This window comes from Fonsecaea nubica (assembly GCF_001646965.1).
Source record: "Fonsecaea nubica strain CBS 269.64 chromosome Unknown Scaff22, whole genome shotgun sequence".
NCBI lineage: Eukaryota > Fungi > Ascomycota > Eurotiomycetes > Chaetothyriales > Herpotrichiellaceae > Fonsecaea > Fonsecaea nubica.
Genome location: NW_019173695.1, coordinates 337,046 through 349,931, shown reverse-complemented (window position 1 = coordinate 349,931; position 12,886 = coordinate 337,046). Strand labels below are relative to the sequence as shown.

The 12,886-nt window shown below is 52.8% G+C and overlaps 5 protein-coding genes across 5 annotated transcripts; 1 reads left to right on the top strand and 4 right to left on the bottom strand.

The window, feature by feature from the left end:
• Nucleotides 1-399: 399 nt before the first annotated feature.
• On the bottom strand, nucleotides 400-2,967 carry AYO20_04364 (hypothetical protein; the record flags this gene model as incomplete). Its single annotated transcript, XM_022642662.1, has 1 exon — nucleotides 400-2,967. The coding sequence occupies one exon, from the start codon at nucleotides 2,965-2,967 to the stop codon at nucleotides 400-402; it is 2,568 nt and encodes an 855-aa protein (XP_022501480.1).
• Nucleotides 2,968-3,500: 533 nt separating this feature from the next.
• Nucleotides 3,501-5,126, bottom strand: AYO20_04363 (hypothetical protein; the record flags this gene model as incomplete). Its single annotated transcript, XM_022642661.1, has 1 exon — nucleotides 3,501-5,126. The coding sequence occupies one exon, from the start codon at nucleotides 5,124-5,126 to the stop codon at nucleotides 3,501-3,503; it is 1,626 nt and encodes a 541-aa protein (XP_022501479.1).
• A 1,085-nt stretch (nucleotides 5,127-6,211) lies between these two features.
• Nucleotides 6,212-7,370, bottom strand: AYO20_04362 (hypothetical protein; the record flags this gene model as incomplete). Its single annotated transcript, XM_022642660.1, has 3 exons — nucleotides 6,212-6,696; nucleotides 6,792-7,186; nucleotides 7,306-7,370. 3 exons carry the CDS (start codon nucleotides 7,368-7,370, stop codon nucleotides 6,212-6,214), a joined length of 945 nt encoding a protein of 314 aa, XP_022501478.1.
• Nucleotides 7,371-8,322: 952 nt separating this feature from the next.
• AYO20_04361 (hypothetical protein) lies at nucleotides 8,323-10,269 on the bottom strand (the record flags this gene model as incomplete). Its single annotated transcript, XM_022642659.1, has 2 exons — nucleotides 8,323-9,826; nucleotides 9,899-10,269. 2 exons carry the CDS (start codon nucleotides 10,267-10,269, stop codon nucleotides 8,323-8,325), a joined length of 1,875 nt encoding a protein of 624 aa, XP_022501477.1.
• Nucleotides 10,270-11,520: 1,251 nt separating this feature from the next.
• AYO20_04360 (hypothetical protein) lies at nucleotides 11,521-12,602 on the top strand (the record flags this gene model as incomplete). The annotated part of the gene is made up of 2 exons (XM_022642658.1): nucleotides 11,521-11,950; nucleotides 12,019-12,602. 2 exons carry the CDS (start codon nucleotides 11,521-11,523, stop codon nucleotides 12,600-12,602), a joined length of 1,014 nt encoding a protein of 337 aa, XP_022501476.1.
• Between the last annotated feature and the right edge of the window lie 284 nt (nucleotides 12,603-12,886).

Sequence of the window (12,886 nt, the reverse complement as noted above, 5' to 3'; positions counted from 1 at the left end):
TTGGACATACATGGACGCGTCTGTCCCGTCACTCACTTCTAGTCTCCCTGTATTGCACATCTTGAAAGACTTACGCTCACACAACAGTGACAGCGTCCTTCCGAGACATGCTCATCAATCACCCTTCCCTTTGGCCCCAGTACGCCGTGCTTTCCTTTTGTCCTGCCCTCCTCACAATAGACACCGAGCAGAACAGGAGCAATAAAACCACGAACCCATCCGGCCTGGTCTTCGTGCTTCGAAAAATGAAAACAGGAGAAGAAGGAAAAACCCCTGCGTGGCATCTCTGACAAGTATTCGCACGGTAGTTCGGTGCCTGCCTGCCACCACCTGGTGCTTTCGGAGCAGCAAGCCTTGATGATAAAATCCGGATTCCCTGTTCTTTCTTCCCAAGTGGTCTTATGAGTTCAGCTTTCCTGCTGCCACTTCCAGTATGCCCGCCACTTTCTCGACCTCGGCTTGCGCCAAAACCCAGTTTCCGTCGTTGATGGCATCTCTCACACTGGGGAATGTCGCATCGTCATATCCACTCCACAGCTGCGGGGCAAATATGACATGTTTGAACTGTGTTCGGTTGGCCAGTCCTCCGCCATCGCTCAGGTCAAGAAGATCTGTCTCAAAACGTGTGAGGCGATTGTTGTGATCCAAGCGAGCGAGGCCCATGGTCGACGATTCGAAACCTCCGGAGCCGAAGATGAAGTCACGCCAGGCCGAGTCGAAAGTGTGGAAGCGCAGGGCCTCCTGAGCAAGGAGTTCCGCTGCCTTCCGCAAGGGGGAGAGATCGAGAGTGTTTGCGTCGGCTGCTGTAGGTGCTGACTCCGCATACGCTTTCAGGTCGTCGATATACCTCTCGATAGCCCTAGAGTAGGCGCTGATGTCGAAGGGAATGAGCGGCCTATCGGCCAACTCCAGAATGAGGAGCGCCCAAATCTCACCCATGGTCTTATGGTATGACCAGTCTGGGTCACCGAACTTGGCCATCCACTCGAAGTTATCATAGCAAGAATGGTAGGGGAATCTAGCTCCCTTGAAAAACATGTCAATCGACGAGGTGCCAACGATGTCTTGAAAGGCAACAAAGTCGCTTCCTGCGCCGAGGCCTTCAATTCTTCGACTATCGGCGTCCCAGAGTTCGCGGATAGATTTCCCAGTGGAAGGATCACTGACGCGGTTGATAACGTGCATAAGGGGCCGTTCGTACAGGGGAGAAGCGGCGGCGTGGAAGTCGGTACCGGTCACTCCGACATCGACATTGAGGTAGCCGATTCCATCTTCACGCAACTGGTCTTCACGACTCTCGACATACTCGGTGCTGCCGATCAGGTTGTACTCCTCCCCGTCCCAGCTGGCGAATTCGATTGTGCGGAGTGGCCGCCAACCTAGTCGACGCAGTTCACCAAAGATCCGGACGACTTCGAGCATGACGGCCGTGCCGCTGCCGGGATCGGCGGCGCCTGTGCACCATGCATCGCGGTGGTTGCCCACCACTATCTTCTTCTCGGGCTGTTCCCAACCTGTGATCTTGCCCAACACGTTGTAGATGGGTTGCTTCTGCTCTTCATCCTGGAGATTCTTGAGGTTGACTTTCGGAGACTCCTGATTCCCCGTCCAGTATTCAAAGTCAGGAACTCCTTGCCAGCCATCCTTCATCTGACTGCCGTGTCCTTTAAGGGACTCGAGTAGCTGCTTCGCATCCTCCCAGGAGATGGGAATGGACGGGATCTTGTTGAGACCGGCGCTCTCCTCGGGTTTGAGATGTTTCTTGTTATCTGGCGTTGAAGCCCATCCGGGAGTGAGAACATCTCCAACCACCCAGGACATGAGGCTGACAGCGCCCCGCTGTACAGCATCTTGCGGCATAAATCGCCCGTCTGGAAACGTCGGTCCCTGGACGTAGCCATCTTGGGCAGGATCAGAGTAGATGATACATCCCGCAGCGCCGGCAAGTTCTGCGGCTTTGACTTTCAGCGCCCGGTCTCCTTGAGTGCCATAATAGCGAACGAGGACGACGGCATCCTTGACGGATATGTTGTTATCTTCGAGCGTCTTGAAGTCCTCCCTCGACCCGAAGTTGGCGTATATCAGTGGACCCGTCACATCGCCCGACTTCGAATGACCATGAAACACCAGAGACTCCTCTTGATCCTCTTCCAATCTAGCCTCCCATTTCATACTGTCCGGCTCGACAATCGCTACTCTCCTCCCGTCTCTCCGTGGGTAGTTGAGATAGACCTCGTATCTCTCCATTTCCACGTCTTCCAATTCACCGGCTTTGAATAGCTCGGCCACCCATTCTCCCAGGACATAATTGCCCTCGGTCCCCGCGATATGGGGAAAGTCCGTTATGTGCTCCAGATACTTTTGCATATCTCCATGATCGTTCATATGGTTCTGTACAAATATTCTGATAGACTCGGGGTCGTATATCTGGCCCATTCCCATGCGATTCTTTGTAAATGACAGAACGTCCGACGCTATAAGTACATAAAGAACACCCATGATCAAGAAAACACCGAAGAGTCGCCCAATGATGACGACGCGGTTCGCATCGAACTGTTGATAGTTTATTCGCGGCCATGAAATCTTGGAGAGGTACTGGCGAAAGGAGGGGAGGGTTAAGGAGGAGAACGAGTTGGTCAGGTTGGTGAAACTCTTGGAGAGGCGGTATCGAAGGAGGGAGCGATGGGAGGAGTCGCTCAGGGGGTCTTCCACGTCCATCTGCTGCATCTCTCTGCGCACCTCATCTTCGCCATCTTGCTCGATACCGTCGAGGGAATCGAGACTCGGTCGCGCAGACTCGACCGTTGGGGGGTGATAGTTTCCCAAGGACCCAAGGAGACCTTGCCTCTCCGCATCGTCGCTGATCTCTTCTGGACCGAGTCTGGATTGGGAGGAAGTAGGACGGGATGAAGTGGCCTCCTCATAGGTAGGGATGGGCAGGTGCTGGTATTGGCTTTTGTCCCCCATGGTGGTTCGATGGATAAGAGTGATGTCCCGAGGGACGCCACTCACTGTCGCATTATCGTCGATGCATGCAGGAAATGATGTTACCGCGACGGTGACCGGTAGACGGGGATAGGATCACTATCAATCTATCAAAAAAGTACAAGTGATGATTATGAGGGGGGGAGAAGAAGATCTGGAACAATGAGCGCAGGCAATGCAGGATGCTGGATGCTGGACTGCGTGGCTGCGCCTCTCGCCCAGCTTCTCTGGCCTCGGCCGCCTGCGGACGACGAATTGACGGTTTCCTCCAAGCGAAACTCCCCACTGAAACACGTTGCCTTCACCCGATATGCCACCTCCCGAATCTTGGGGTGTCTTGGTCCATTCCCGGAGTATGCGATGTATTAATCTTAACCTGCTCTACTTATGCATTGTTGCTTCCGTCCACCGAGTTTCTTTTCATCGAACCAAATGCCGCAGAATCCATCCGCTCTCCTACCACATGTGTACCACGCGAGCCATTGACCTTTTTGCGGTACCAAAGGACATCGAACTCAGGGAGTGCTATCATAAGTGCCTTGGCCATAACAGACGCCTTCAATAGAGGTCCCATTCACTTGTTGAACGGCTTTTCCGTCAGCGCCAAACAAAATCATCTGGCCACCCGCATTGCGATGATCATACGCAGGCCAGTTTACACTCTGTGGTCCATTGATTGGATCCTTGACAAATGCGAGAACATAGTCTTGCATGGCGGCACTCGTCTCGATTTCCAGTTGTGACACCTCTCCAGCTCTGATACCATATGTCCCAAACATCATGGCCAGATCTGCGGCGTGATATGCGCCCATCCACCACAGCGGATTGATGTTGGAGAAGTTCCCGCCATAGACATACCGAAAGGTAGAGATGTTCAGGTCGTTGCGCTGCAGACTTGAGTTTGAAATGCCGCAGACGGTGTTGAGAGTACCTGCCGACACTGCTTGTGGATTAGGGCCTGCGGTGAGATTGTTCAATGGATACGGTGCCAGTGATGCATACTCGTTGGCGGTGTTCGAAATTATAGCCGGCACTCTCGCAACCTGACCAGCCTGATATCGGGCAGTGTAATTACTAAAGACGACGTCCTCGTCCGCAATTGGGGTGAAAGCGATTGGGGCCTGACCAGTGTTTGTTGTGCTTGAATTGTCCTGGTACTGACCAACAAAGTTCTCGATCTCACTGACAGAAACTCTTCGCATGCATTCTAACTCAGCAGTCTTGTTGGTTGGAAAGTCACACCCGAGACTGCGTGCCACAAATGTGAAGTTGGTGCCATCGACGTCAGCATTCGCAGTGCTTGATAATGCTGTTCCAGATTCCATGAAGAAGCCGCGTGCTATAGGGTCTTTATAGTAAGCAAAATTGTAATAGTCGGTCGAACGAGAACCTGCTGATTGCCCCCAGAGCGTTATAGCGGTTGGATCACCACCAAAGCTGGCAATATTGGCCTGGAGCCATTCGAGTGCTGCTCTTTGATCTCGAAGGCCCAAGTTTTGAGTTGTCAATCCTGCCGCGTTGGGGAAGCCCATGATGTTCACCCGGTAGTTGATGGTTACCACAATATGGCTCTGGCTTCGAGCTACCCATTCAGCCGGTATTTGGATCGGTATATTGACTCCTCCAGTTACCATGCCTCCTGAAGGGCTTGTCAGAACGACGAAAGGATCTCTCAAAGGGGACATACCTCCTGTCATGAACATAATCACCGGGAGCTTGGAAGCCGCCGTGGCATTGAGTGGAGTCCAAATGGCCAGACTCAGGCAATCTTCAGACGTCCCGTACGCATACAGGCCGGCACTGGTGCTTTCACCGCCATCAAAGATCAACCATTCCGGAATCTGCTCACTCCACACCGACTTGACCCTGCTCACAAACTGTGGGCATGAAAGCGGATATTGAGTGGTATCATAATGCTTGTTTGAGGTCGGAAGCTTCTGAGGGGGGAGCCAGCGGCGTTCATCTGTTGGAGGAAGAGCATATGGAACATTGCGAAATTCGCGAACATTTGGGTAAGTTGGGTTGAGGAGCCCAGTGAAGATGCCTGTGCTCGCGGTGACTGAAAGGCTCTGGCCGGATATGCAAGCTGCGCCGGCAACGGTAGTGAGGCCACCGAAAAGAAACGGGGCAAGCAATCTCATCATGGCGATGTGGGCTCAGACGGTTCGAAAGGGACTCAGGGAGACTTCTTCGTCCCAGCTGTCGCCCTCATGGTCTAAATACTCCATCCAGTGGTATTTCGATTCCACTTCTCTCGGAGTGCTCTCCATATTCCCCAGGAATGCCTCTCGAACATCGCTGCTTCGCCGGTATTTCAACCGAGCAGGGCACGAAGTGGTATTGAGAGAACGAGGGGTTGATGCAGATGGAGATGTCTCTCAGGTAAGTGGTGAAGCTTGCACGGATAAAAGGCCAGGTTATGCAGTCAATATCAAGCTAAATCTCCAATTAGCCAGATCAGTTTCTGTGGAGATGATGATCGACGTCTCCACGCATCCTTGAAGGCTTGATCGGCACAACGCGGGGTTTGGGGAGGAGTCGATACAAGGACACAAAATACATCCTGTGACTGCTTTTGAGAAGATGGGGGGATTTGACCGAGCAGGGCTCCTTCATGACAGAGATGACCGCATGACAGGGAGGCCTTGATCCCTCTATATCGGTCTACCTGGTGTCCAGCAGTCATGGCGGCAAGTTGCTTCCGGGGAACCTCGTCGCCCTACCCACAATTGTCCGCTCATACATGGCCCAATCAAAACCTCTCAACTGGACGATACTTGATACGCGTCAAGGGACCTTCCGTTTCGAGATTCATCAATTCAGCGACACATGATACCAATGCAGATGACGCGTGGATGTGCCCATCGAGGTAGTCACTCCGGTTCTCGGTATAAGGATGCGGGACTCACCACGTTTGTTCGGGCGAGGCCAGATGAGAGTTTCACTAAGCGATTGCAGAAATATCCTCCTGACATGGTTTCTGTTCTCGACTACAAGCTGCGCATCTACAGTCACTCCAGGGTCCTGGTCAGGTGTCTCTGGTAACAAGATGCAAGTCTCCCAGTGCATAAAGAAGTGGCAGGTAGGTAAAGTGTGGCCATACACTCTGGCAGTGACATGTGCAATGGATTGACCGTGCAGGCCCTCGACTGCACCAAACGTCTCATTGCAGAACACTCACGGCTCGTCTCCATCACATCTCCTGGAGACTGGCGAATTGCCCAAATCACTCCTTGAGTCCTTGAGCATCTCCATCTCCAGCGCGGAACTGGCCTCGAATCAGCCTCTCATTCCAATCTTGTTCCATCTTCTGAACCCTCTCCCAACCCAGTTTCCGCTGATTCTGCTGAGCACTCTCCCTCCCACCACTTTCACCCGTGTCTTGTGATTGCTCGTTCGCCACCTCGTCTTGTCTCTTCCTCCCAAACCGCGCCGCCATGCTCGCCAGACTCGCAACCCTCGCTCGATTGACATCCTCCTCTCCCCGACGCAGCAGGTTGTCCCGCTCGGCGATCCATGCCTTGTACGATGGCTTCTTCCGACGCTCCGTCTGTGTAGCCTCCCGACCATTCTCGTCGAGGTATGCGTTGTACTGACAAAACTCCCACACGCGAAGCTGCTTTTCAAACCCGCTGTTTGGGCATATTTCTGGGCGTGACTCCCTCGCCAGCGTCAGGGCGTCCGAGTACGAGAGTTTGAATTTCCGCATCACTTTTTTTTGTGTGAGTTCCAATGTCAGCACTGCATATTTCCCTCGTTTCAATTTGTGAGACAGTAAGAATTGACCAAAGAATGCTGGTACGTACAGAATCCCACGACAAAGGCTCCCGAGCGAGAAACGCCCAGCTTACAGTGGACGAGAACACCGGGTTGAAGCTGATTTCGATTTCCAGCGACATGCCCTTCTTCTCCTTCCCCTTCCTCACCACTCCGACCCAGACTCAACCCGTCTTCGATCCAGTCACACGCCTCCCCGAGATACTGGAGGATATCGACAAAGGGGTCGTCGTCGATTTCGATCGCCCAGGTTTTGATATTGAGAGGATCTCTCTCTTTTTCATCGCCTGCTTCTCTCCGCGCAGCGTCAAGATGTGGGCGAGCATCTGCTGCTGCACGCCCAATTTCATGGCCCTGTGCCACCGAGAGAATGCGAACGATGTTATCTTCTCGGCGGCAACGAGTCGAAGACGCGGCAAAGCGACTAGACACACGTAGTTTTCCATTGATGAGTTCAACATTTTGTGTGTTTGGCGGAAATATTGAAGAAAAGAGAATAGGAGTAAGACTGAGAGAGGGTAGGAAAGAACCTGTTTCACGTACTCGGATATAAACAGGCCAGGGACGGCTTTGATCGGGACGAGTTTCGGCCTCTGTAGCATGTCCATCTCACAATCACATTCACAGACGAGTAGGGTGGTTCGAATTCACGGTCTGCGGTTTGGTATCGGTAATCTCTTGGAGATATCCCTTTTTTGAGTCGGTTGCTTGGTCAAGATTAACGATGCTGGGCTTGACTGACAAAAGTCACGGTGTTGTCGTCTACATGATAAACAAGTAGTTCAAACTACAGTATTACTCGGGGCTTTTCTTAGTGAATTACCTTCCTCATTGGTAGGTACCTAGTTCTAGTTAGTTAATCACTGTAGCCTATCTCAGCTCGAGAATAACTGACCAAGTAATGGGGGCCAAAACGCGTTCTTGTCGCCATGGCTACATCAGGAATCAGGCATCAGGCATCAGGCACCAAGTACCATGTACCAGGCCCCAATTGGAGGTACATGCCTCGTACACCCTGTTCTTCAAAAGGTCTTACCCCATCATTTCTCAAAGGGACATCACGTACGATTTACTCATCCCGAGTGGATGAATGAGGAGTGGACGAGCGAGGCTGAGTGGATCCAGGGGTCCCCGTAACGCTTACCTCTACCTCGTACTGGTACGAGGTAGGTATCTAGGCATCTACGAGTATCTATGGGGCGTGAGCACTAGCGGCCGAAGGCTGTCCCTCCGCAACACAGGCACCAGAGGTCTGGGACCAGGTAATACTCGGCTTCCCGGTCCATGACACCTCTAGAAGAGAAGATCGGCCTACTGGTGATATGCTGCCACCTGGATCTGACATACATATCTGACGTACGTCGATTACCAATACACATGGACACGACAGATGGTAAGCTTGGAGACCAGGACATAGCTCTCTATTTAGCTTTATGACGCCGATCTAAGGTCACAGCCCTACAGACCAAGACCATTGAATACTCCTCTCTACAAAGCATCTACAGCACCGTTCTCTCCTAGCTCTACTCTTCAGACATACGCTATCAAACAATCCACGTCTCAAACATCATTCCCCAACCGCGTGACTTCGAGACCCTCGAATTGATTGTTCCGCCGCCACTTGTTCAAAATGTCAATAAAGGCCAGCACACCCCCTCCGTACGGTGCGTTGCGTTGGGCACGCAGCGAAAAGTCGCCTTCGTTGTTGTAATAGCCCGGGGTGCAGTCGCGCAGGAGGTTGAATCTCATCTTGGTGGTCTCGACGATGGTGTCGACCCATTTGGCCTCTGCGGCGGCCGTCGCTTCGATCGTGGCGATCCCGCGTCTCTTGCACTCGGACACGACGTAGGCGAGATGTCGGGCCTGTTCGTTGGTGAGGTGGATAAAGTTCACCGACAGAGCGGATTGGAGATTGCCAACGAGGAAGCAATTGGGAAACCCGTGGGTGGTCCAGCCGTGGTAGGTCAGGGGCCCTTGTCGCCACTTCTCAGCCAATGTCCGATTGTCGCGCCCGTATATCTCCATCCCGGCGCGTTGCGAAAAGTCGGTCGTCACCTCGAAGCCCGTGGCGTAGACAATGCAGTCTAATTCATACTCTTTCCCATTTGCCACGACGCCGTTCGAAGTGATCGCTTCCACCCCTTTGCCTTGGGTGTCAACGAGATGGACATTTGGCCGGTTAAACGTCTGTAGATACTCGTCGTGGCAACAGGGTCGTTTGCAAAAATGGTTATACCACGGCTTCAGGCCCTCGGCCGTCTTTTTGTCCTTGACGATGGCGTCTACCCGCGCACGTAGCGATTCCATCTTCTTGAAATCGGCCAGTTGGAGCTCCGCGGCGTATGCCTCGGGAGACATGGCCTTCATCTTTGTCGGGTTTGGACGGAGATTTCCTAGAGACTCGGTCCATGCGTCGGCGACCAGGTCCTTCTCCTGATACCCACCGCTGAGGATGATGGTAAAGTTATCCATGCGTTCCTGTTGCCAACCCTTGTGTAACGTCTTCGCCCAGTCCTGGTCGGTCGGTTTGTTCCCTCGAACATCGATCGAAGATGGTGTCCGCTGGAACACGTAGAGCTCCTTGGCCCACGCCCCGAGTTGCGGAACTAGTTGTACGGCAGTAGCGCCCGTGCCGATAATACCAACCCGCTTATCCGCGAGCTTGGTGAGCCCGCCGCTCTCATTCCCTCCTGTATATTCGTAATCCCAACGACTCGAGTGAAATGAATGGCCTTGAAATGACTCGATGCCAGGCAATCCAGGAAGCTTGGGTCTATGGAGCGGACCGGCGACAGGAATGACGAAGCGTGCTCGAATGCTGTCTTGTCTCGTCGTCTCTACAGACCAAGAGGAGGTAGAGGCACACCACCGCAAGGAGAGCACCTCGGTCTGAAAGAGAGTCCTGGAATAGAGGTCATATTGCTTTCCGATTCTTTGCGAGTGAGCCAGCAACTCTGGAGAATGCGCATATTTCTCTGTTGGCACGTAGTTGGTCTCTTCCAGAAGTGGCATGTAGATGTAAGATTCCACGTCGCATTGGGCCCCCGGATATCTATTCCAGTACCTAGGGGAGAGGCTTTTGTTAGGAGTCGCCCTGTTAAATAACACCAGGTCTCCTACAGACATTCAGACTCACCATGTGCCTCCAAAATCACCGCCTTTCTCGATGATGCGAAAGTTGTTTATGCCTTGCTCGATTAGCCGCACCGCGACTAATTGACCTCCGTAGCCTCCGCCGATGATCACAACGTCGCAGTCCAAGTCAACGGGATCGCGAGTGAAGCCCGGCTCGACATAAGGATCCTCGACGTAGCCCAGAAGTGATCCTTCGACGGGTCGATACTGGTTGAAGCCGCCATTGTCCAGACGCTTGTCTCGTTCGGTCAGGTACTTTGATTTGAGAGCCTTGGGGTCGAAATCAACCTCCCTAGACAGCCATGACACTGTTTTAGTAGGTTTTGGTGGGTCTAATACCGGCATGGCTTCAATGATCGGAGCCGCCGCCATAGTTGATACGTGCTGGCCCCGGTAGGGATGCGACTGGGCCAGTCCAACTTGGCAACTTGGCGCCTTTCACCTTCAGGGGTTGCTGTATACAACCCGACAGAAGTTATGGTATAAGGTTATCGAAAAAGAAATCAGGAACATCACACAGCGTGAAGTTTAAGCATGATATGGCTGTTTTACCCCGCTTTCAGGTGCCTGTGGTGCCCGTAGCAAGTCAGCTGAGCTGAGTGAGGTGGGCTGCACATGTTGATTCCTGGCCTGGCCTGTATTGCAGGAAATGCCGAATATCTGCTATCTGGCTGCCGTGTATGAAGAGATTGCGAATGTTGGAGTTGCACAGGCTCGAACCCCGACATAGCCCCATTCGATTTGCACTTCGGTACGTATAATAACACGCAGCCCCACGCACGGCAGCTGTAGTTTGATGGCCTTACCTATGAATCTGAGGTTGGTCATGGGTTCGGGTTGAACTTGTGCCTGTGATGTTTGAGCATCTCGTTCAATTGCTTCAAACCCGCGCGGCTAAATGCCGTGAGAGCAACGAGACGCTGGGATTTATGGGCAAGACCAGTTCCCATCTTATACTCGGTAGTGAGAGGAAGAGCAAACGCCAAAAAGAAGTGGAACTCAAAATGCCAAGCCTTGCCGAGTCTCGGGGTTATATTCTTCCTATCCGGTATCACGTGCAACAATGCTTGTGCAATCCCTCGGCCTCCGAATCCCCGGATTTACCCCGACATCTGTTCAACCAGCATCAAGTCAACCGGACATGAGGACGCGTCAAAGCACAAGCACCAAGAAAGCGGTATATGTGCGTGCAGTGAAGAATGTTGGATCCGCCAATAACTGACAGTCCGCAACTCCGACAGCAATCACTTGCCTGGGAGTCCCGGGGAGAGTGAGCGTGGTAAAGTAAACCCGATCTGCTGCTTTGGTCCTCTGACTTGTTTGACCAGTCCTTCAAGCCAAGCACCCAGAAAGAGGCTACTTGGCATCCTCCATTGACGGCTCCTCTATGACTCGGAGAATCTGACCCGCGATCCGGAGGCCATAAGCCGCTTGCCGAACCAGTTCCTAGGAGAAGCCTCGGTATTGCCGAAAAGGTGGCTGGATTCGATGCCCAGCAAACAGCAACATGGTCTTCCACTCGGCGATCCTTTGACAGGGTGATGATAGAATCAATTACAACTACACTTCAATAACTTCTTTCCTCAACAATCCCCGTGCTCCCAAACCACACCGAAAAAAAAGATGAGGGCCTACCAGCTAAACGAACTCGCCAAAGGTCCCGATGACCTGAGGATCGTCGAGCTCCCTGACCTCGGCCCTTCCCCCGACAAATATCTGATCAAGATCCACGCTGCCGCCATCAACTTTTTCGATATTCTGCAGATCCAGGGCAAACATCAGGTGAAACCGCCCTTTCCCTGGATCGCGGGTAGCGAGTTTGCGGGCGAGATCATCGCGGTTCCCACTTCGCCACATGCCCAAGATGCAAAGTTCAAAAAGGGTGACCGCGTCTTTGGCGCGGGATCAGGGGCTTTCGCGACCATGATCCAGTCTCCCGCTGCCGCCTTGAGGCGGACGCCGAACGGATGGAGCCACATCGAGGCAAGCAGCCTGTTTTACACGGCTCCGACGGCGTATGCAGCGCTTATCCTACGAGCACAGGCAAAGCCAGGTATGTTGGCTCTTAGTCCCACTTTGCGAATATCTTTACTAGAAATGCTAACGTTGAACTCACGATAGGTGACTATGTACTGGTTCACGGTGCTGGCGGGGGTGTTGGTCTCGCAGCTGTTACTATCGCCAATGCCCTCGGCATGAAAGTCATTGCGTCGGCTGACACAGAAAAGAAGCGCGAGATTGCCACCCGGTTTGGTGCCTCTTACGTGATCGATTCCAAAGGCGATTGGCCTACCGCCGCAAGAAACCTCACGCCTAACAAACGAGGCGTTGATGTCGTGCTCGATCCTCTTGGGGTCATTTCTGATTCGCTCAAATGCATCCGGTGGGATGGGCGACTGTGCATTATCGGATTTGCCGCTGGACAGATTGAGAAAATCCCGACCAACAGACTGCTCCTCAAGAACGTCAGCCTGTCTGGGTTGTTTTGGGGTGAGTATGCCAACCAGGACCCTCAGAGCGTGGTGGAGGTGTGGGATAAGCTTTTGGATCTCATCAACAAGGGCGGTATTGTACCCCTGAACTACACGGAGAAGCAGTTCCAGGGTCTCGAGCGGGTTCCAGATGCTATGAAGTTGTTGAGCACGGGGACGGCCTGGGGGAAAATTGTGGTTGGGATAAGCGACGAGGCGAAGGCGAAGCTCTAGTCCTGTTCCGGTGTGATCAGAGGGCGATGTAAATCAAAGTGGAATTGACGTCGGGTCATCATTCTCGGACGTCTTACTTCAACAAAATCTTTCCTAAATTCATCAAATACAAGCAGGAAATCGATGGCTGAGACTCAACAGAGACATTGCGGAAGTGGCTCGCTCATTGCGTGCAACACCTCATCACCAGTCCACCTCTTCCTGTGCGTTCGTGTATATGTAGCAGAGAAGGGCCCGAGGACGAGAGCGGCATATTTTAAGGAGATATACCAGTCAAATTGGTC